The sequence below is a fragment of the Gigantopelta aegis genome, chromosome 10, assembly GCF_016097555.1.
Source record: "Gigantopelta aegis isolate Gae_Host chromosome 10, Gae_host_genome, whole genome shotgun sequence".
Classification (NCBI taxonomy): Eukaryota; Metazoa; Mollusca; class Gastropoda; order Neomphalida; family Peltospiridae; genus Gigantopelta; species Gigantopelta aegis.
In genome coordinates, this window is record NC_054708.1 from 33,624,833 (window position 1) to 33,649,386 (window position 24,554).

General features: G+C 35.9%; 1 protein-coding gene across 1 annotated transcript in view; it reads right to left on the reverse strand.

Annotated features, from left to right (window-relative positions):
* LOC121384581 (venom factor-like) overlaps positions 1 to 24,554 on the reverse strand; it is a 60,494-nt gene that overhangs the window by 28,832 nt on the left and 7,108 nt on the right. Inside the window, exons 5-20 of the mRNA XM_041515038.1 lie at positions 20,156 to 20,284; positions 18,950 to 18,992; positions 18,140 to 18,233; positions 17,735 to 17,834; positions 16,878 to 17,117; positions 15,144 to 15,341; positions 14,496 to 14,612; positions 14,057 to 14,149; positions 13,462 to 13,662; positions 11,503 to 11,664; positions 9,754 to 9,828; positions 7,458 to 7,563; positions 6,890 to 7,072; positions 5,887 to 6,025; positions 4,020 to 4,248; positions 601 to 810 (exon numbers count right to left, since the gene is read on the reverse strand). Of these exons, the coding sequence (XP_041370972.1) occupies positions 601 to 810; positions 4,020 to 4,248; positions 5,887 to 6,025; positions 6,890 to 7,072; positions 7,458 to 7,563; positions 9,754 to 9,828; positions 11,503 to 11,664; positions 13,462 to 13,662; positions 14,057 to 14,149; positions 14,496 to 14,612; positions 15,144 to 15,341; positions 16,878 to 17,117; positions 17,735 to 17,834; positions 18,140 to 18,233; positions 18,950 to 18,992; positions 20,156 to 20,284 (2,319 nt within the window). The remainder of the gene's footprint in view (positions 1 to 600; positions 811 to 4,019; positions 4,249 to 5,886; positions 6,026 to 6,889; positions 7,073 to 7,457; positions 7,564 to 9,753; positions 9,829 to 11,502; positions 11,665 to 13,461; positions 13,663 to 14,056; positions 14,150 to 14,495; positions 14,613 to 15,143; positions 15,342 to 16,877; positions 17,118 to 17,734; positions 17,835 to 18,139; positions 18,234 to 18,949; positions 18,993 to 20,155; positions 20,285 to 24,554) is intronic.

Genomic DNA, 24,554 nt, shown 5'->3' on the forward strand with positions numbered 1-24,554 from the left:
AAACAGAATTCTTGTATTCAAATAACACAAACCATTTATTTGGACAAGTGAAAATATTGGTAGACACGAAGATTTCTTGATGTACTTGTTCGGTGGACTAATGAAAATTTTGTTGGTAACAGTAATAATAATAGTAATAAAAAATAAAATTATTATTATAAAAATATAATAATGTTAATAATCTTTTATCTGTAATTTTATATCATGACTTGAAGATCACTTGAGGATTTAATCAAAATAAAACAGATACATAAAAATAAATACATTTTTAAAATGCTTGTGGAGAAATAAAAAGATAAAATATCTTTTAATAATTTACTATGATAGTATAAACAGGTATGTGTAAATAGTAATGGAGATAGGCATTATATTTCATACTCAATTAATCATATATGCATACATACATAACTTTAAAAATACACGTATCAATAAAACTTTGTTTTAATCCTGGAATTGTCAAATTTTCACAATATTTGACCAAAAAAAATCTGAAATTCAGAAATTTCTAGACATCGCCTAAGATAGTATCAATAAGTCTTTGATAATATTTAATATATGTATTTATTATTCACTTTATAATCTATAGTATTATTTAGTTACCTCAACTTTCAGGACTTTTTCCACTGCATCCTTTCCCCATAAAGAAAAGGCAGAAACCTTAATTTTGAAATTTCCAATCTCCATGGGTATCAAAGGGAAAGAAACTGAAGTAGCATCGTTAGCAGGCACATCAATTTGAGCCAGTTCGTAGTTACCTCCCTTCTGTCCTGCATAACACACACCTTTGACACTGGAGACGTACAGCCGTACCTGTATTCATGCAATAAAGATAAAAATATGACTTTCAGTATTGTGGATGTTTCATAAAAGTTTGTTTTGTTAAACGACACCTCTATAGTATGTTGATTTATTAATCATCGGCTATTGGATGTCAAACATTTGGTAATTTTGACATACAGTCTAAGAGAGGAAACCCGCTACATAATTCCATCGGTAGAAAGATCTTACTAATTATAACAGTAATTATAACAATAATCATATTAATTATAAAAAATAAAAAATAACAAAACCCTACCTGTATGTACAATATATACAACTATAAAAGAGATTAAGACATACATGTGTAATTATTTAGAAGAGCAATCATGTTTCTAAGAAGTGTTTGTAAAAAAAATTCTTAAATATATTTAAACTAGTACATTTTTTAACATCATTAGGTAAACTCTTTCAGATACCAACTCCAGAAAATTGAAAGCTTTTCTTGTAGTGCTCTATTTTTGGTCGGGGAGCTAACATATTTCCATCATCAATGGAGTGAAGTTCATAAATTGATGATACATGTGTATTGGATTAAGCAGGTCTCTGAGGTACTGAGGAGTAAGTCCGTTTAGCGTTTTATATACATAATGGCTTTTTGATATTCGACTCTTCTGTTTCTTTTTAGCCACTTTAGTTCATGAAAAAGTAAATCAGTTGGATCATCAGGTGATTTGTCAAAAATAATACGTGCTGGTCTTTTTTGTAATTTATTTATTCTTTCTAAGTCTAATTTAGAACAATTACATAAATTACATTATTATTAGCGGATAATATCACTGTGTTTCGTTGTTATCTTCATCTCGTCCCTAAACCCAAATTTTGTGATAAATCCTTATAGTTAACAACGAAACATAGTGATATTATCCCTATTCTAATACTACACCTATTAGGAGTATCTGTAAGACATTTTATTGTGTTTTTATTAAAGAAATTCCACAAGTAAAAAAATTAATTATCTATTCTCCTTAGTTTTTCTCCTAATTATCTATTTCAATGAAAACGCTTGTAGTAAATAAAAGTATGACATAATATTTTTTTCGTTCTCTTCATATGACGTCACTGACTTAGGGGCGAACCAAATGGCAAATTTATCAGCATTGTAGTCTGTCTTTTGAACATGATTTATTGTAATACACTAAAAGAAATATTTTTGTTGGCTGTTATTTCTGTTGCAAGACATGGATATGATTGGACTTTACATTTGTGAGCCGTGTTTCAACCTCATATTGAATTATTTCAAGGAATTTAATTTTGTACAAAAAACCTACAAGTTCATAACTTGCTAACATATTTTCACTTAAACCCGCACACCCTAGTTCCATCCAGCGAAAATAAATTATAATTTGGTTAATCTACAAACCTGTAACACACTTAGATCACGTTTTTATCAAATGGAGTGAAAAAGCAGGTTTTATATCGATAAATACCATGGGAATCCCCATGTCCCAATTGCTTGAAATAATTTTGAAAGTGAGTATTCTGATGTCACCGGTAGATGTCGCTCGAAGCACAACAATGCCTACGTCACGATAAATTTCACAGAGTGCGCACAGACTTGGGGTGCGTTCTTTTCACCTCTCCTGGACATGTTCCAACTGTTCTGTCCTGGTTGTATCCCCTCTCCAAATATCGTAAGACTTAGCAAAATTATTGGTTTTAAGGGTTTGTAACGTTTTGTATTGAGACACTTACTTGTCTGAACTTTATTGTTACTGAAAATGTTCACGAACTGTGAAGAAAAATCTCACAAATGAACAACAACAAATCGGATGTTGATTGCGCGAACCGTGCACGAGAAAACAAACCGAACCAAAATAATAACGGTCACGTGGTATACCAACGTCTGTGACATTGAAATGGAAATATCCCGTGTAAAAATAGATTAGACCTTGTCTGCTCAACGTTTTTTTCTCAAACATGCGTCCGTTTTTAAGAAATACGAAAAATGCATTTTGTGGTATTACAAAAACCAGGATTACCAGGATTACCAAAAAACACTTCAGGGGAATGGAAATGTATATTCTAAATAATAAACGGTAAGTAAAGTGCAATTTTATTTGTGAAAAAATGAGGTTAATAGCAAAAAACAACGCCGTAATGGTTAACAACTAGCCGTAACTAGGGTGTGTCCCTTTAAAGTTTATATAAATACATAAAATAATATACATTTATTAAAGGGCAAGAATTATTTTCAAACGTTATTTAGAATTGTGTGATATTTTAAAGCAGTTAATGTGGGGTTTTTTTTAATTGTTTAAAAAATCGACATTTCCATCTTTTCTTCTTTATCAATTTTATTGTCACAAAAAGGATGTTCTAAACAAAAATAAGGTACTTCAGATTGTGATTTAATTATTTCTGATGAACCTGCTTGCACCCTTTGAGAACACAAACTAGAAGAGCAGACCACAAGACACATGCTGGTGACTACTGTGATTGATCAGTGACCGGACCTTACTTGGGGTGGGGGATGTTCGTTGCTGCTAAAGAAGTGTTAAAAGTTACAATGGCACGAAATAATAACAAAATAGTAACAATAACATAATTTTCATCTGAAGTTAGTACTTTTGTTGAAAATTATTTATATCAACGTTTAAATATAATCGAAGACGCGGAATTAATATACTAACGAAAACACCACACATGAGGCCAAGTGACAGCATATTAGACAAGTTTTCGGAATTTTGTTATTGTGATAAATCCTGGTTGCCCATGACAGCATACATCTACCATCTGATTTATCACGAAAATTAACCAATGGAAAAAAGGCTTATATGAAAGTTGTATTAGAATTATAATAATCAATATCCCAATACATTTACAGTGTACATGTATGAATGTTTGAAAATGTACTGAATGCTCTGTTTGGAACGATGTACTCATAGGCGTATGGGTTCCCATTTTTGTAGAGGGCAAGCTGCCTTTTGCCCAGATTAAACAAAAATGCTCAAATCTATATAACATTTATTCATATTAGCAATACTGCCAAATGAATCACTATGCATTTTTACGTGGACTACAACTAATTTTTAGGGTAGAACAATATGGTAAAAAGGTCTCAGGTTAGCACATTTTGCTCGAATATCTCTATAATTTTTGCCCGAATTTGAGGATTTTCTCCAACATTAAAGAGTCAGTCCCCCACCCCCCCCCCCCTTCCCCATATGCTTATGGATGTACTGCAAAACTGCATTGCTCACCATAATGTCTCGCTCCAGGTAGTTGTAGACAGTTGCTCGCACCTCGAGCTGCTCCAGCCTGACGGCGCTGTATGGGAGGTCGAGGTGTATGAAGAAGTTCTTGAACGCCGTGATGTTGTGAGGCGCACCCACGCAGAACCCATGCTCCTGGGACACGCCCACCGCCTGTACCACCCACGTCGTTATCGTGTCCGGAAGTGTAAAGTCAATCGATGTTGTACCCTCAGGTCTGTGCGTGTTACAAATAAAACAATATAATCCATGTTTATTATTTCATTTTTCATTTCATTTTAAGGGGTTTTTTTTACAAATTGAACAATATAATCCATATTTATTATTTCATTTTTTATTTCATTTCAAGGTTTTTTTTCGTGCTTATATATCCAATTAAGATTCAAGCACGATGTCCTGGGCACACTCCTCAGCTATCTGGGCTGTCAGTCCAGGACAGTGGGTTAGTTGTTAGTGAGAGAGAAGCTGGTATAGTGGTCTTACACCTACCCATTGAGTCGTTAAAACTCGATCTTGGTGGGAGCCGGTACTGGGCTGCGAACCCAGTACCTACCAGCCTTATGTCCGATGGCTTAACCACGACACCACTGAGGCTGGTATATTTATCATAAATGTGGTCATTTATTATGTCTTGTAAAGTGTTGACTGATGGTACAATTTTCTCTTTGATATTCAGTTTATTTTTAAATCATGCATAATACAAAATGTAATGTCACAAAAATACTATACCATTAAAAAGTTACTGAGCAACACCTATTATCTAGCATAGGTAACAAAAAACCGATGGTCAGTTTATTTTTAAATGGTGAATATTAAATTTAATGTCACAAAAATGCTATACCGTTAAAAAGCTACTGACAAAGACCTACTGTCTAGCCTAGGAAACAAAAATGATGGTCAGTTGGCTCACCATCTTCTTCTACCACAGCCGAAAAGATTTTCTTGCAAGGGCAAATGCATTTGTTTATTACTTCAAATGTTTTTTTACCCCAACAATTGGAGATTTCCTTGTTAAGTTCTACCATGAACTTGTTTGGATGACCACCTGTCAAATATACTACCGAATAGTCCATAGCACTGCAACTAGGGTACTTAAAAGGAAAACTAAACATTTTGAGAATCCCATTTCATCCAAACAATTTTTTTCTTTTAAATTCAGGTTTTGGTTGAAGATGGTGGACCAATTGACCATAATTTTTAGCATGTACAATGAACGTGGAGGAGCTTTTGAATGGTAGGGTATTATATTTTACATTCAATTTATATCAAGCACCATTTTACCAGTGTAAACAACATAATAAATTTTTGCATTTTTTAATCCAATCCATACATGTAACTGATCAGCTTTTGATTACACAATCAGTTAGAATTTTATGAACATAAGAAGTATTTGAATTATAAAGACCTAGAAGAATTGATCCTACAAATTGCTAGTTTTAGCTTTAATAGATATTTAATATCTTTTTCTTTATGTACACAGAGGCGGATCTAGGGAGGGGTCCCAGGGGCCCGGCCCCCCACCTAAATTTTTCAACAGTTATAATTCTATTATATATTAATTTTCATTTTTTTACAATCCCCTCCAAAATTCCCCCAAAGTTCCATTGGCATTCCGCCTCATGTCATTTAGGCCCCCCTAAATGGATTTTCTGGATCCGCCACTGGTACACATGAGAATAATTAATAATGAGGAATAATTATGGTAAACATTTTCAACACAATCGACTATAGATTTTGATAACCGATCATCAAATCGGTAGAGCCAAACCGATACATTTTTTATGATAATTATATAATTAATCATTGAAACATCACTAATTCTAATAAGACTATAGTAGACGATCTATCAATCTACCCTAAGACATAATCTTGGAACCACCAGGACTCAGGGAAGTTAGATCTCAGTGGAATGTTCTCCACATTGACCTCTGCCGGTTCATCGAGGAAAACATCAAGGTTGGAAAATGGCGGTGTCTTGCCTGGTCGTGCAATTCCTAAAATTGAAAACAAAGTGCTCAGCTGCCAATGTTTGTATGTTTTGAAGCTGTTATCAAATGACCATGGGCATAGTTAACTCTAAGTTATTTGAGATAATATGAAATAGATACAAGTTTTACTTGATGATTAACTCCAAACAAGCTAGAAAACAGCAGTGAAAACAAAATAGATTGTCATCATTTATTTCCATGCAAGATATAATACAAATTATTATGACTAATTTTTTACAGGGATGTACAATGTGCATAGCCTAAAAAAACTAAAAACAATTAGGCCTCCTTGCCCCCTCTTCCCAATAGGTACAATCTAATCCAAGGCGAACACAAAACTAAGTGTCTAAATCCAATTCTCCAAAGGTGTGCAAATGTGTGAAGAAAACTGAGGGGAGTGATTAATTGTTCCCTTAACTTGTGGGAAGCCATTTAAGATATGACCATATTGATACCTTATCAATTTAGGCCAGCTAAACATTACTTTCCTTGGACTAGACTCAGGGGAGTGATGGGGAGCCAGAATGATAGCTCCCCTTAAACGTTGACGTCTGTCATCCCACTGAATTTAATTCCAATGAAAATGGTGCCTTTTTTTCTTTATTTTATTTTGCTGGATTTGAAACTCAAAGTGTGGTAATATTTCAAACTCTAGGTGGCAAACATGTTTATTTCAAAATAGAGTGACGTCAAAGGAGCTATTGTCTTCTTCAAAGGTAGTGAACTAAACACTGCTTTTAGAATTTAATTGCTACATAGCCTAATTTTTATATGCTTAACTATATAAATACAATAGTGGTGACACCTCCACCGCTGTTTGTAATAGTTTATAAATGCAAACGAAAACCACTTTACAGCATGCACACTTACGTCCTGTGACATTGGCTACATCTAAAAGTTCTGCCGCCTGTCGACAACACCTGAAATATTCGCGGGCACACTGGAGAGATTTGGTTCCTTCTTTGACAACTTTAGCCAGGTCAAAACAGATCTTGAGTGTCGCATTTGTGATCTCCGAGCCTTTTTGGCAGCACAACATTTCCAGAGATATTTCTGTGAAAGTAACAAAACAAAATATCACAAGGGTGGGGGTAATAATTTGTGCTCTTTTTTAAAATGCTAGTCAGATCTGCTAAAATACTTACATATATTGTTAATCTTGATATAATAGTTTGTGCATGTTAGTAGTACAGGTGCAAGACTCTAAAAACATATCTTTGAAACTAATAATCTTAGGTGCAAGGTCTTTCAAAAGATGTATGGAGATAAATAAATTTTATAACACAGTTTTAGATCAAAATGGCACACATAGATCTCTCAAGACAGATTAAAATATTTGTGTGTATTTAGGGTTTTTTTAAATTGTTTTCACCACACAATTTGTTTTGTGTTCATATTTCTATAATTTGGCATCAAATGAACAAAAAGTTAAATTTACTTTGAGGTTTTGTACTTCGTTTTCGAACAGCTTTTTTCGGACATCCATCTTTTGACCTTGGCTCTGTTCGTAAAGCAGCGTTAGTTAATACGGTTAACCCAGCATCCTGTGAAGTAAAGAATACATGTCACAGCATAAAGTTCATAAACAGAACCAAATTGGTCACTGAACTTTTCAGCTAATATTTAAAACTCTGAAACCATTATTTTGTATCTATAATATGAAAGACACATGTTCTGATTGCATGAACAGTTGTCAGTGTTAGACATTTTAGTCTGTATTATACATTTTACATAACAATCAGGGTCTTTCGTACAATTAAAAGATTTTGTACAATGTTCCATATGAGGATTTTAATTATCAGTATTTCTTAAAGTTTTCTTTTGCAGAAGATGTGTAAAAACAGTCAGACAGTATACATTTTAAGCTACGGCTATTTTGACATTTGGTTTATAGAAAGAGGAAACCCATTGCTATCACACAGGCTACTCCCACTGATAAAACAGCAGTGGATCTTTTATATGCATTTTTTCACAGATAAGAATATTGCTGATCATTTCACAGCATGTTTCACACATAAATACAATATGAATATGCAAATACAGTCAACTCCACTTATTTGCACATCGGTTTATAGCATAATTCGGTTAATCGACTATTTTCACCCAACACGGAACCATTTGCCCTTATAACACTACAAAACATCCGGTTAATTGCACAGACTACAGGCTATATATCGGTTATTTGCACATATAAATAACGATTTTTTTGTTTTTTTTGGTGCTAAATTAATGTCACAAATGACTGAGAATGTCTATCAAACTTTGGCAAAAAAACTCAAATAAATCACCGATTAATCTGTTTTGTTTGAGCTCACTGTGTGGTAAGCCGACTGTAAGTGTAATCGCTGTTTACAGAGTCGACGTGTGACATGCAAATGAGATGGTGTGCACGTTACTACTGGCGAATCACAATACCCGACTACAAGATTTAAGAATGACATAATTAAGTTGAATAAACCTAAGACCTAATGTTTTGTTTGCAATATATTGCTGTTAATCAGAGGCCATCTCAATAACAAGTAACTCTCCGACTATTATTTTTAGAAGTACCCCCTGTGCGCTTGTACGCATGCGCACTCAACTATTGAGGCCCTATTCGATTGACGTGTTCAGGGCAATCATTGTTCTGTATCAATTATTACGTTATGTTGAGAAGCCTTGTTAATAATTAAAAGATTACAGATCAATCGTCCTAGGCGGTTATGTTTTTAATAAATGTGACCGAGAAAGGGTTGTTGTTCACTTATTCATTAGATGCAGTGTACGCTATATCTGTTAAACGCAAAAGAAACGATTTATCACTTGCTTCCCGGAAAATGTAGCGGAAAAAAAAAAAAAGACTGGTGGGGGAGGTCGTCAAAAAAACAAACATAACAAAGACCGTTATTTATGGATCGTCCCTAAGTTTCTGCTATATTGTTAGACACCAATCAGTCGGACCTCACCATGAAGGTCAGTCAATTGTGTTAGACCGGTCATGCATGCAATGCAGACTGCTGGAACTGATAACGACTCACTAGCCGAGCTTAACTTTAATTGCTTAACTATAGCAAAGTCATTATTTGGGGATCACAAATAATACCAAAGCTTGCCGTATCTTTTGGGATGGAAAGAACACCATACCAGCAAATGCATACAAGTTCACGTAATTCTATTCGGTCAATCAACAGCCCGGTAATTCCAGAAACTGACGTCATTTTGTAAACACGTGCACCGATGAAACGTGAACTTTTTGATGGTTCTGTTGTTTCAAGTTTATCTCATTAACTACATGGCTAATACACTTTGTTTACACTAGTGGATGGTCAGTGGGGTTTTTTTTAATGCACAAAGTTTGTGTTTTTAGAAAACGACGCCAGTTTGTGTTTTTAGAAAACGACGCCCAGTGACGGATGTTGTTGTTTTTTTAGAAAATGATTTCTGGTCTGGCAGATTAAAACAAAAACGCCATGCTAATTATATATATCGATAGATATATTTTTTTACATTTATATATATCTAACTGCATGTGACATGTGTTAACTGTAATAGTTCCGGTATGAAGTACCGCATTATGCTAGACTGTCTCCCATGCCACTTTGTAGTTGGATGGCTGTTACAAAGTGAAAGTCGGTACTCTATCGGTTAATCGACTAACCCGGTTAATTGCACAAAATCGAGCAGCACCGAGGGTATGCAAATAAGCGGGTTTGACTGTACATGAATGTACACCTGTAATTAACACACAGACCAACCTGGAAGATACTGGCACTGTCCCGCCCACCACCTCGACCACACCCACGATCCTGAGACCGGATGGCATCAAACAGCTGCAATAATAACACGACTTGTCCGTAAACATCAGTAACAACCAGGCACTTAACCATGGGGTGGGGTTGGGGGTTTGTTTTGAAAATTATTAAAACAATAATAATAATCCTAGCACACCTCGATACACCCCTCCCTCCAATTTGTTAGATGTTAGACTCACCCATGACGTGTCTCTGGTAGTGATTTGTGATTCCATTACTTCCTGAACAGACAATGATAATGATGATGATGACGACGACAACGGCGATGATGACGATGATGATCACATCCATCATGGTGGTGGTGATGATATTTAATTTCATGTTTATAACTGGCATATGCTGGCATTTGTCTTTTGGTTGCTGGAGAGTTATGTGTACTTCCATATATAAATTATAATGGCAATGTGCACAATCTTAATTATATTAAGAATGTACAAACACTGTTGTGAATGATTAAATAGGGAATAACTGGTTATTGTCTTAAGATATCGGCTTTATCCTGCAAAGGTTAGAATGGCGAATGCAGCGAGGCTCTGCTGAGCTGCATTCGCCATTCGACCTGAGCAGGATTAAAACCGATATCTTTAGACAGTAACGAGTTATTTCTTTTATCCTGTAATTCTACAGGAATATTCGGAAATCATTATTTATTCCAGTTTTGTGTACACAAATCAAGTATTGTTAACCTAACAAGGCTTTTGCCGTATGACATCATACAAGATGCATGACGTCATTCTTTGTAAGATGCTATCTACATTCTGACACATTAAAAAGGCGTTTCTAAACTCTAATTCATAAATAAATATATAAGTTTTGTATTGTTATCACAAAACAAAAAGTTATTTGTATTTACTGCACTTCAACAAATGATTTAAAGAGTATGTTTATTGAAAATCTACTCTGAAATACTCGAGTCGAGTCGGGCGTATGTCACATGACCTATATTTTTGGTCAGTGACCGAAAATATAGAGATTTATTTAGTCATCATATCTTGCCAATGTATACAGTGATTGCGGGATAAAAATAAATATACCAACACTGATATTCTAAACAAGAAAATGTATTTAATATGTACCAGTGATTTTAGTCATCGAAAAAGTTCTGTTAGTCGAAAAATATCTTAACAAAAAAGTTTGTTAAAGTTTGTTTTGTTTAACATCACCACTAGAGCACATTGATTATTAATCATCGGCTATTGGATGTCAAACATCTGGTAATTCTGATACAGGGGCAGCAGAGTTTAAAAAATAGTGGTACAGCTCGTGGTTGCCAGACTCGTTTTTTAAATTACTTGTAAGGACATTTTCACAGATACAACAAATATAACTCACACGCACACACACAGAAAAGTGGTACGGCCATGCCATACCTCTTCGAAAAGTAGCCGCCCCTGTGATATAATAGTTTTAGAGAGGTAATCTGTTACATTTTCCCATTAGTAGCAAGGGATGTTTTATATGCACCATCCCACAGACAGGATAGCAGTCATGGTATACTGGTGGGAATGACAAATGCAGCAAACAATGAGTCTCTTTAATGGATTAGTTAGATTGGAATGTGTTACTGCCACAAATTGTATTTATACATCTTACATACTAATGAATGTTTTAACATCTTTTCACACAACTGATTTGTTTAAAGTAATTCGATTATGGATTAATTTACCTCCATATTGTAATAATGGTAGTTACCTTAAGACGTGACATTGTAGCCTGGTTCTTCAGAATATACACAGCTTTGTCGACAGCCACCAGGCCGACATACATCTTGGGATCGCCATAGATTGTTAAAGACCCTCTATCGCCAGGCCGGAAGAAGGTCCGCCTGTGAGGCAGGCTGGAGGTAATGTTTATCTACAGATTGAAGTACACACATAATTATACATTTAAAAGCATTAATCCAAGTTTAAAGGTGAAGCACTGATTTAAAGGAACTAATCCTAGTTTAAAGGTGTAACACAGATTTAAAGGAACTAATCCTAGTTTAAAGGTGTAACACAGATTTAAAGGAACTAATCCTAGTTTAAAGGTGTAACACAGATTTAAAGGAACTAATCCTAGTTTAAAGGTGTAACACAGATTTAAAGGAACTAATCCTAGTTTAAAGGTGTAACACAGATTTAAAGGAACTAATCCTAGTTTAAAGGTGAAACACAGATTTAAAGGAACTAATCCAAGTTTAAAGGTGTAACACAGATTTAAAGGAACTAATCCTAATTTAAAGGTGTAACACAGATTTAAAGGAACTAATCCTAGTTTAAAGGTGTAACACAGATTTAAAGGAACTAATCCTAGTTTAAAGGTGTAACACAGATTTAAAGGCACTAATCCTAGTTTAAAGGTATAACACAGATTTAAAGGCACTAATCCCAGGTTAAAGCTATAAAATATGTTCAGCTAGTACAGCTTTTTCACTCACAATTTTCCTAATCATCTTGATGTTTGTAATAACTCAAAATCCATATGGAAAGAAGTAAGAAATGTTTTAATGATGTACTCAATCCATTTTTGGTTATATAGTTTAGAGCCACACAGATAATGAGAGAGGAAACCCACTGCTGCCACTCTATGGGCAACTCGTTTCAATTTCTTAATAATTTCAATTAGCAGCAAGGGATATTTTATATACATGTACATCATTCCAGAGACAGGATACTACATACTTCAGTCTTTGTTCCGTGAGCTGCTATTAAAGGAGCATGCAGTCTCAAAATTTTATAATGACCAAACATATTTATTAATTTTGCTTGTGAAATGTAAATATTATTCCTTGAATTACAGAGCTACATGAACATGTTGGATGATAACGACACTTTAAAAAAAAAAATTGTACTCTTCTAAATTAAAAAATCTTTTGAAACTTTCTAGGAAATATCCACCCCTATTACCAAAAAGAAATTCTGGACAAGATACTTTGATACTTGTTTGAAAACTAAAACATTATTTTTGTCAAACTGACAGTGTGAGGACTTGACGAGTTTGTAAAATCATCTTTCAGTTGAACACAGGACTTCATTGGTCATGAAAATCCTGGAAACTCATGGAATTTGCAAATGTCAATTTCTACGTCTGAAAACTTATGGAATTATGCAATAGTTCATAGAAAGTCATACAAAATTAAAACTGGTTGAAATATTTGTTCCCATTTGAAATAACACAAGAATCACAATTAACATCACAATTATTGTAAATTTAATTTGATTATCACAAAAAAAGAGGTTGAAAATATTTGAGAACAAGGTGCTGAAAAATGTCTGTATAAAGTCATATCATGTAATTTAGCAATACATGTGTATGTATGAATACTGGGATGAAAGTTACAATTTGTTTCGTTTAACGACACCACTAGAGCACACTGATTTGTTAATCAAAAGCTATTGGATGTTAAACATTTGGTAACTTTGACATATAGTCTTAGAGAGGAAAACCCAATACGTTTTTTCATTAGTAGCGATCTTTTATATGCACTATCCCACAGACATGATAGCACATACACCACGGCCTTTGGTATACCAGTCATGGTGCACTGGCTGGAACGAGAAATATCCCAATGGTCCCACCGACAGGGATCGATCCCTAACCAACCGCACATCAAGCGAGTGCTTTACCCACTGGGCTACGTCCCGCCCCCGAACACCGGGATGATGATACCTCTTGTCCACACTGTTCCGTGATGTCGAGCCACGTGGAATCCGTGATCACTTCTGGTCTCTGAGCAGATTCACGAACCGAGAAAGCCAACAGACGCAAGCCAGGAGACATCCATGGTGTAACAGGAAAGTGGAAACTGGTCGTGTTTCCTCCTAGATTGCGAGTCTGACTCTGATACACAATCTTCCCTCTGGACACGCCCTGTTTCAGAAATAAACCAATGGAAAGAGGTGCTGAACACTTTATGTATTTATTTATACATTTACATTTATAGTTTATATATTTTGTCCAGGTATAATATTCTATATTTTATCAAACTAATCACATTTATGCCAATCAAAGGTAAAGGAATATGACAAAATCACTGTAGTGTTCAAAATCAGATCTTTGTACATCAAGAGTCCAAGCCTAAAAGTTGTGAAAAAGAACTCTGAAACCAGTGCATTTAAACTGTGTTAGTAGTTTTCTGTTTGTTAGTTTTTTGTTTGTTGTATTTTTTTGGTTGCTTGCTTTTTTGGAGGGTGTGGGTTTTAGATGGGGTTTTTTTTTATAGAGTCTAGAGTCACAGTATTTTAAATAGTTTTTTGCCACTTACCAACAATGTAACTGTTTCAAGGTCAATGGGGTCCGTGTTGGTGGTTGTTACTGTCAGAAAGTCTCCTATTTTGGGTATAGCACTGGGTGAATCCTGCATTCAAAAAGATAAAAGTGTAGCATCTGCTACAAGCTTAACTTATGGTGAAATAATAACATGAATTAGCAAAATGTCAAACACTCATATTCCATTTACCCACCCAATCCCATCCACCCATACATCCATCAAAAAAACACCCACTCACCCATATCCAGCCAGCCACCCAAAACCCATCCATCCATCCATACACCCACTCACCCACCCACCAACCCATCCATGAGGACAATGTACAAAATGTCTGCGTATCATTTTAATTAGTATTCAAGAAGAATAGATACATCTAAAATAACAAGCTCAACAAGTAACACTACTGAACCTAGTTTTACCTGGAGTAACTTACCGAAGTTGGAGTCGCCTTCACTAACATGAATGTGTTGGTAGGAGAGTAGTATGGATTCGCTCGGTAGTAAGCAGTCGTTTGCGCATCCCGTCTTAACCCTTTTTGTTTTGATCGCACCTAGAATTGACGTAAGAAAATGCAATGTAACTAGTGACATATTACGGTATCGGCATAGCTTGGGTGTGTGTGTGTGTGTGTGTGTGTGTTACGGCCCTCCCCCAATCACACCTTTTTTCACCCACTACCTTTATATTTGTCTGTCGGCGTGGGTGCACCCCCCCCCCATCCCCCAGTATAAAATCCTGGCTACTCAAATGAGTTTAGGCTGGCAGACGCTCATGAATAATTTGACTGGTACGATCATGCTCTATCATGTCATATTTATTATGTGCAAGTAGAACAATTTGACTGGTTTCACTGTTATCCAATCATGTTTATTTAATATTAGGTGCAAAAACCAGTTTAGCAGGTGATCAACCTCATGAACATGTCTCAAGTAAATCAAAATCTACAGAAAAAAGTTTACAAAAAATCAATTTCATATGAATTATAAACACAAATAGAACTTTTTGTTTATTATTTTTCTCTTCTTTTTCAAACTGAAACAAACTTTACAGTCAAACATTAAGTGAATGGAAAGTAACATACCAAAAAGCTCAAGGATTTGGCTTCAGGTGGTGATAGAAATTCTAAAGCCATTCGACCATTGAGTGCAGTCTTAAAAACTTTCTGTCCCGCAGAATGTGACACCCAGATTCTTGGTTCCGTGTCCTTGACCTGAGCGTGAGTCTCCACCAAAACATCCAGGTCACGTGCGGGCTCTCCATTTGCTCTGTACGCATCAATCTGATAGTAATAAGAATAATAATGATGATGATGATCATTATGATGATAATATTGATGATGATGGTGATGATCATTATGATGATAATATTGATGATGATGGTGATGATCATTATGATGATAATATTGATGATGATGGTTATATATGATGATGATGGTGATGGTCATTATGATGATGATAATATTGATGATGATTATGATGGTGATGATCATTATAATATTGATGATGATGATCATTATAATATTGATGATGATGATCATTATGATATTGATGATGATGGTAGTTATGATGATGATGGTGATGATGATTATGATGATCATCATTATAATATTGATGACCATCATCACCATTATGATGATAATATTGATGATGGTGATGATCATGATATTGATGACGATGATCATTATAATGATAATATTGATGATTATGATGATAATATTGATGATGATGGTGACGATCATTATGATGATATTGATGATGATGGTGATGATAATTATGATAATATTGATGATGATCATTATAATATTGATGATAATAATGATGATGATAATACTAATGATGATGGTTACGATGATGATGGTGATGGTTATGATTATGATAAAGATGGTGATGATGATAATTATGATGGTGGTGATGATGTTGATGATGATGTTAATGTTACTTCAGCTTAAGGGGATAAATCATCATAATTATACAGTTATGGGTACATTTATTTTATAAGATTTTACTGCCTTGGGTTTAAAAACCAACTGTAACAATTGGCAACTTAGGGGCTGGACATGGCTCAGTAATAAAGCATTCCCCTAATTTGCCATTAGTCCAGTATCTAGCCCAAACTGGGCTGTTTCTCGTTTTAGCCAGTGCTCCACAACTGGTGTAACAGAAGTTGTGTTACGAACCAATCTATCTGTGGGATGATCTATCCCTTCCTGCTAATAAAAAATTAACCCATTGAATGACAGCAGCAGGTTTCCTCTCTATTTATCACTGTTGCTTAATATTAATATCACATCTCCGGCCTCGGTGGTGTCGTGGTTAAGCCATCAGACATATGGCTGGTAGGTACTAGGTTTGCAGCCCAGTACCGGCTCCCACCCATTTTAATGACTCAGTGGGTAGGTGTAAGACCACTACACCCTCTTCTTTCTCACTAATCACTAACAACTAACCCACTGTCTTGGACAAACAGCCTAGATAGCTGAGGTGTGTGCCTAGGACAGTGTGTTTGAACCTTAATTGGATATAAGCACGAAAATAAGTTGAAATAAATGAAAATGAATGCCATATCAAAATGTAATCAAAATATGTTGAGTGCATTGTTGCATAAAACATTTCTTTCTTTTTTTGTTGACATGTCAAATTCTTAATACACAAATTGAAATCACATTATTACTTCTGCCATAGTTTAAAAGAGAATGTATCTATATTTTAGATGGATTAAACAGACAAATAGACCCACAGAATGACTGAGAAACATTTGGAAAACGTAAGATAGACCTGGTTTAAAATATCTTAAAGAGCATGTAAACTTGACTTACATGGAAAATGTAGGGTAGACCTGGTTTAAAGTATCTTGAAGAACGTGTAAACTTGAATACAAATGCCGTCTCAGCAAACACCACCGATTGGTCGACTGCGTGCTCAATCTTACCAGACGCACTCTCTGTGATGGCCGCTTCCAGGAAGAGACGGCCGCCATTTGGAAACCAGACGCTTTCAATGGGAAGTTTCAATGCCTCAGTTTTCACTTTGAATAGGGCTTCTCCTGTTGTATTTAACTAAATTATAAAAGAAATATATTGTAAAATATGTTGACATTATACTAATTGCTGAAAAATTATTACATTATATAGAATTACAGAATATTAATATTTGTGATCTAATTAAAGGGACATACCCTAGTTTTTAAACACTAAGGCACATTTTTTACTATTAAGAGCCATTTTTGATAACTGAAATCATACTTTACTGACTTTATTGTTTAAATTATCCATTTCCATACATCCGAACTGTTTTTCGTCATCCTGGTTTTTTTAATATCACAAAATGCATTTCTCATATTTTTAGAAACGCACGTGCATCTGAGAAGCAAAAGTTATAGAGTCAAGTTTTAGTCTATTTTTAGAGGGTATTTCACCATTTCATGACAACGCCAAACAAACTGTATGTGTGTGATGTCATTAGCGATCGAGTCTGGACTCTAAAAGTTTTATAAGCACGTGTCAGGTACTAGACAGTTATTAAATAAATGTAATAATCCATGTCCATAGTTAATCAGTGTAATTTGTATTTCCAAGGCTACTGCATTATTGGTTATACTCTTGTACAGGATATTCTAGTTACACTACACCTTTATTTATAACATGTATGTAAATGTTATGATTATGTGCAAAACCTTTATATTACGCTGTTTTCCCATTGTGAACACATGGCCATGCCAAACCAGTCCGTATGTCACAGTTACATGCCCTTTGACTGGCTTTCCATAAACATATCTGCAAGAACAACAACAACAAATTATTACCGTAAATACTTGATTAAAGGCAGTAATATCCTTTTATTTAAAAAAATCCATAAAAAAACTAAAAATCCCACTAAAAAACCCCAATACTCAACTGAGTTTTAAAGGAAAAATATTATGTTTATTTTAGAATTTTTTTTATTTTATTACTGATTGGTATGGGATGGGGGATCAAAGTCCATAAATGGCAATCGATCCTGCAACCTCTCACATCTCAGAAGAGTGCTCTCCCATAGAGCTACATCTCACCCCACATCAATGTTTAAAAGTCATTCTTACCGAGCAAGGAGTTTCGCCTTAAACAGATTGTCGGTAGGTAATATGACCTTGTCCTCTTCTGGTACTCTGAAGGTCACAGTGAAGGTCGGTAACACTGGAGAAACAAAACAATTTTTTTTTTTTTAAATTGATGTGTAAGTAAATACCTTATCAGGATTGCACATTTGTTGTATAAGTTTGTTGTCTGTCCATCCATCTGTTGGTTCAACCAACATTCATTCAGTGAATTATATTAAGTTTACCTTTGCATCAGCCTGGTTTCCATTAAATATGTAATGGATGCAGATCGACGCAGATGCTCTGTGATAATCTGCAAAGTTCAACAGATTTCAACTTCCCTGATCCATCGCCGATCCAAAGCAGACCATCTGTGACTGTGTTCCCATAAAAATATTTTTTTGCACTGTCGATGTGCATCAGTCAGCATATGTCCGTGACATGGGACATCAGGTGCGTATGGAGGGTTTCGGGATCAAAACTTCCTTTTTTTTCAATATATTTTTTTTTTGCCGGAGCATGTCTCATTCCCTAACTGCAGACTAGACCCCTCTGCACAAGTGCCTGGGCAGATTATATAATAACCAGGCTTAAAGTCATGCAATGTACATTGTCACATTTCTATCGATTCATCAGAACCAATACAGGGAACATTTTGTTCAGTATCGCATCACAATTCACTACACAAGTTTCAGAGATCGCTATACAATTTTAAAACATTACACAGTAGTTGCTAATCAATTTTTAATTGACTAGAAATATCGCTGATCAAGATTCTGAAAACAAAATGTGTTCTCTGTAATATAAACATACCGTATTCACGGACTTCAAATCTTATTTTAGCCGACGTTTGTAGCTGAAACATAAATAGACAAAAGTGAGTCATTTTAACAGTAACTTAACCCATGTTTGTAATGACTGTCAGCAGATTAATATATCACACACACAAACTTCACTCAGTAAAGTGCAGTGATATACGACATATAATTCATCATTTGTTATAATTTGTATATAAAAAACCAGCCGAATTAGACCCTGTTTGTGTTTAAAGGGGCAGGATCTAGATTAGTCAGTAATTCACGTGCTCGAGATGCTTAGGTTGAAGGATCAAATCTCCTTGGTAGACCCATTCTTTAGCTGTTTGTTTCTGTCCCAACAGTGCCATGACTAGTATATCAAAGACCATGGTATGTGTTGTCCGGTCTGTGGGAAAGTGCAAATAAAAGATCCCTTGTGGCTAATGCAAAAATGTAGTGGGGTTTTAAAGACTACATTGTATATGTCAGAATTATCAAATGTTTGTCATCCAATATCCGATGATTAATAAATCAATGTGCTCTACTAGTGTCAATAAACAAAATAATTACACTTAAACGTTGCTTGTGTTTTTAACACTTTAAAGTCCAAGACTCAAGGCTTTAATGAAGCTTGGAGACTTTAAGATCATACATACAGCAGTTCAAACTTTAATTTACCAAACAGTTTTACCATTACTCTACCCTAGATATATTCATATTGTATTTATGTAATCATACCGTATTTCCTCTAATATGAACCAGGCATCAAAGAATCACCGACATCCAATAAGTGTGGGTTCTCCTTCCCCATCCCCCTCTTACTATGGGAACAATCCCTGATTTTAATCAGAGGCTGTGCCCACAGTAAGCATGTTTAAGTGATGATGTGGATTCAACATGAAAAGGGTGGGCCTATGGGTAAGAACAAACTCTACAGTGATTTTTATTTTAAGTTAAACAGCACATACATATTAATTGTTCATTGTTTTGTGCTGTTCAATTTTATTTTATTTTAATTTAAAGTTTGCATGGAAAAAATAAGCACTGAGCCTCAATCTGGAGTCATGTATGGGCTCCTTTTGAAAGGAATAAACAACAAGGCGTGTATTAGAGGAAATACGGTATATGCTAATTGCGATGCAATAAAAACTTGTTAATTTGTAATCACTATCCATTTAAGGTTAAGACATATTTTGAACAAGCAGAATTTATTTTGATTTACCCCATTGGTGTATTTAGCCGACACTGTCCAGTTTCCAAACACTGGGTTGTTAGGAATCTTCAGTTTCTCCACCAGGAAAGGTCCTTCGCCGTCATTGGCTGAATGGCTGACCGTCACGCCATCTGGATTCTAAATATATAGTGCTCACAAAAAGTAGGGGATACTGATTGGTGTACTTAAACTGCAACAGAGGGTGTGACATTCTTTATTAAATATTATTAACATAGTTTATTTTCAACAATACATTTAATTGGGGCGGGGGGGGGGGGGCGATGTGTTAATTGTCATTAACATCAGAACCATGACGTCACAAACAAGTTTTTGAAGAGTGCGTTATAAAAGTTGGCAAGACGTCTGGTATGAAGTAGGAGTCGGTAGACCGCTTCTTGCATAAAAAAAACAGGCACTGCATTGACGTCGCATATTATATAGACAAAGTTCTGTGGAAGATGCTGCACCTTTCTTGGGAGGGGGGGGGGGGGGGCACGCCTAGTTCCAGCAGATTCCTTTGTATGTATTTCGTCGTAGGATCGAACCACATTGGTGGATCCATTTAACTGATTGAGGCTTTCCTGGTTTCAACCAGTGCATCACAACTGGTTAAAGGCTGTGGTATGTACTTTTCTGTCTGTGGGAAAGTGCATATAAAACAGATCCCTTGCTGCATTAGGAAAAATGTAGCAGGTATCCTCTGATGACTATGTGTCAGAATGACCAAATGTTTGACACCCAATAGCCGATGATTAATTAATCAATGTGCTCTAGTGGTGTCGTTATACAAAACAAACTTTAACTATTCAACCACCACCCCCCCCCCCCCCAAAAAAAAAAAAAAAAAAAAAAAAAAGATGTTCTATTGGCGATAGGTCTGGAGACATGGATGGTCATGGTGAAGTCTGAATTTGACACCTTTGAAGGTACTCGCGGTGACAATTTGCGCACGGTGGGCCCGTTGGACAACAAAAGCTGAATCATACCGTCTAGCAAATAACATAACGTGAGATAGGGCCTGTAATAATATCGTCACAATACTATACACGAGTAACTCGCCCTCGGGGGGAAAAAGAAAATCAGTTCTTCTGGTAACTGAGATCCCTGCCCATACTATTACTGAACGTCTCTCACAGTGATCATAAGGAACCACAGCTGCTTATTGAAAACTGTTATCTAGAATGACTCCATTAAAGTCTAGAATGAATCTAGGTAGACCTACTCATCACTGAACATTCTATGGGACAACTGAGCCTCTGTCGAACGCCTAGACGTCGTCACCAGCAGCCCTGTCGTAGTTACCGATGTCTGGCCGTGAGGTCGACGCATTCTCAAACTGGCTGGATGGAGACGATTTCTCGCAGTCTGAGCGCAGTGAGGTCGACGTATTCTCAAACTGGCTGGATGGAAACGATTTCTCCAAGTGTCAGCGTTGTCAGGTCGACGCATTCTCAAACTGGCTGGATGGAGACGATTTCTCCAAGTGTCAGCGTTGTCAGGTCGACGCATTCTCAAACTGGCTGGATGGAAACGATTTCTCCAAGTGTCAGCGTTGTCAGGTCGACGCATTCTCAAACTGGCTGGATGGAAACGCTTTCTCCAAGTGTCAGCGTTGTCAGGTCGACACATTCTCAAACTGGCTGAATGGAGACGATTTCTCCAAGTGTCAGCGTTGTCAGGTCGACGCATTCTCAAACTGGCTGGATGGAGACGATTTCTCCAAGTGTCAGCGTTATCAGGTCGACACATTTTCAAAATGGCTGGATGGAAACGCTTTCTCCAAGTGCCAGCGTTGTCAGGTCGACACATTCTCAAACTGGCTGAATGGAGACGATTTCTCCAAGTGTCAGCGTTGTCAGGTCGACGCATTTTCAAAATGGCTGGATGGAAACGCTTTCTCCAAGTGTCAGCGTTGTCAGGTCGACGCATTCTCAAACTACCTGGATGGAGACGATTTCTCGCAGTCTGAGCACTGACTTGTAACCTAGTTACATGTGCAAGCTGTTGTTGAAGTTGAGTAGCGTTGATCTGACGATTACGCAGCTAAAACTCTATCTTGGCGACTGGTTGTTTCATTCGGATGTCCACTACGATGTCTATCACAAACGCGACCAGACATTTAGAACTGTTGCCAAAGTCTACTGATAACATTACGAAACTTGGAATTGTTGTCCTGTAGAGTAAAGTGATCGTGAGTCGGACACAGATCACAGCTAATGACCGTTTGTTATTAAACGATTACTGTTCAAAAGTTGGTATTCCTTAGACTGCATGATGCATTTTAAAAGAAATTAATACACACTTTATCAACACAAATATATTGTAAAATATGACATTAAAATGATATTTCAAAATTCGATATTGACTCGGACACGTTTGCTTTTAAGTCGGACAGTATTTAGGACACTTAATTTCACAGATCTTGGTCATATGTAGAGTGAAAAAATAAATTTTGGATTCGGATCAATACTGTAGTTTAAGATACAAATATAATTAAAAAGATATCTATGCATGTATACAAATCTTTAAAATAAATACCATGTTCGTCCAAAATATGTATTTAATGTTGCTACAAGCATGACACTGAATTAATTTCCTGATTATTATCTGAGAAAGAAAACCAAAACTCAAAACTTTAAAATGTGTCTTATTTCGTATTCTAAATTACCGCCCCTGCGCGTGCTGTAACCTCACCGTGGTGCAGGGGTGTAACATTATCTTTGAGAATGGCCAATACAGCACAAATTGAAGTTTAGAGTAAAATTCGGTGTCCGTAAAATTCTGTGATATTTGTATTTGTATTTTTGCACAGTTCTTTACACTGTTTTTGTTTAAACCTTGAATTTTTATATTGATGTTGATCATCACTTTATTTATTTGCATTACCATAGTTTGACACCCAATAGCCGATGTATTTTTCGTGCTGGGGTGTCGTTAAACATTCATTCATTCATTCTAAATTACCGTTGCGGTGGCTTCCTTTAAGCATTAAATGAAAAGGTAGCAGTGATATAACGTTAGAACTTATGACAAATTGTAGAAGTTCTAGCTAATTTTTTTAATTTATTTCTTCTTTAATGCCTGTTGTAGTAAAAAAAATAAAAAATAATAATAAATAAAAAATACAGCTTCAAAGTTGTTTCGACAAACAACCGTGTCCGACTCTTTTACCCTACATCTTTGAACGCGTCCTTCCAACTTGAGGTATTCCTTTGGCTCGCATACCTTTTTTCATACAATTAATGGCATGATTCCATTCTTGTGAGTTTTTATACGCAACAATACATGTCCTGCACGTCAATTTCAAGTTTTTTATTTCCTCGTGAATGTGTGAAAATCGGACATTTGGTCGTTTTGCGTTTTGGTTTTGTGTACGACCAGGTTTACAAAATCGTTCATAAGAAAACTAATTTGTAAAATGTATTCCCTTTGTTAAAAGAGTGTGTTAATTAAAGTTTACATAATACGTATAGATATTAGGATGTTGTAAATTTAAGTTCAATATCCCCTAGTTTTTGTGAACATTATAGAACAAAACGTTTTTACTGACATTAAATAAGAAACATGGTAACGTGAAATATACTGAATAACAAAAGAAATGCGAAAATGTTAATATACATTTTTTTCTAAATACAATTACTTCAATAATGTTACGCAATTATTATAATGCAATGCAAGGTTTGGTAAATCAGTTTTATTGAAAATCTCGGGAACAGCTCACACTTTTTGCACGCACTAGCCATGTTGGTTATGGGGTCTTTTATTCAAAGGTTTGGAAAATCAGTTTTATTGAAAATCTCGGGAACAGCTCACACTTTTTGCACGTACTAGCCATGTTGGTTATGGGGCCTTTTATTCAATAGGGATTTGAGGTGTGCGCATTATTCATTCAGTCAACATGAATAAAAGGAATCCCGAAAACTAATGTTTTCAGTGTTGTTTTTGGCGCAGCAGCTATACCAAGATTAACGACTGCTGAACGTGAAAGAACAATTGGGAGATTAATGGTTGGAGATAGGCCAGATGACATTGCACGCACTTTTAATGTGCATCCATCAACAATTTATCGTCTTCAAGAGCGTTTTATTGTCACTGGTGTTACAAGTGATAGATCACGAAGTGGCAGAACTAGGGTGACCACGGCAAGACAACATCGGCATATTGGTCGCACCCATCTGGTTGACAGGTTCCGTTCCGCCAATGAGACAGCTCGGACAATTATTGGTAACCACCAGAGGCACATTAGCGGTCAGACCGTTCGTCGGCGGCTTGCAGGAAGAAACCTTCGAAACAGGCGTCCAGCAAGAGAACCCGTTCTGAAACAAACGCCTAGGTCGACTCCAGTGGGCCCAAAATCACGTGAATTGGCGACATAGACATTGGCATACATATCTCTTCTCCAATGAAA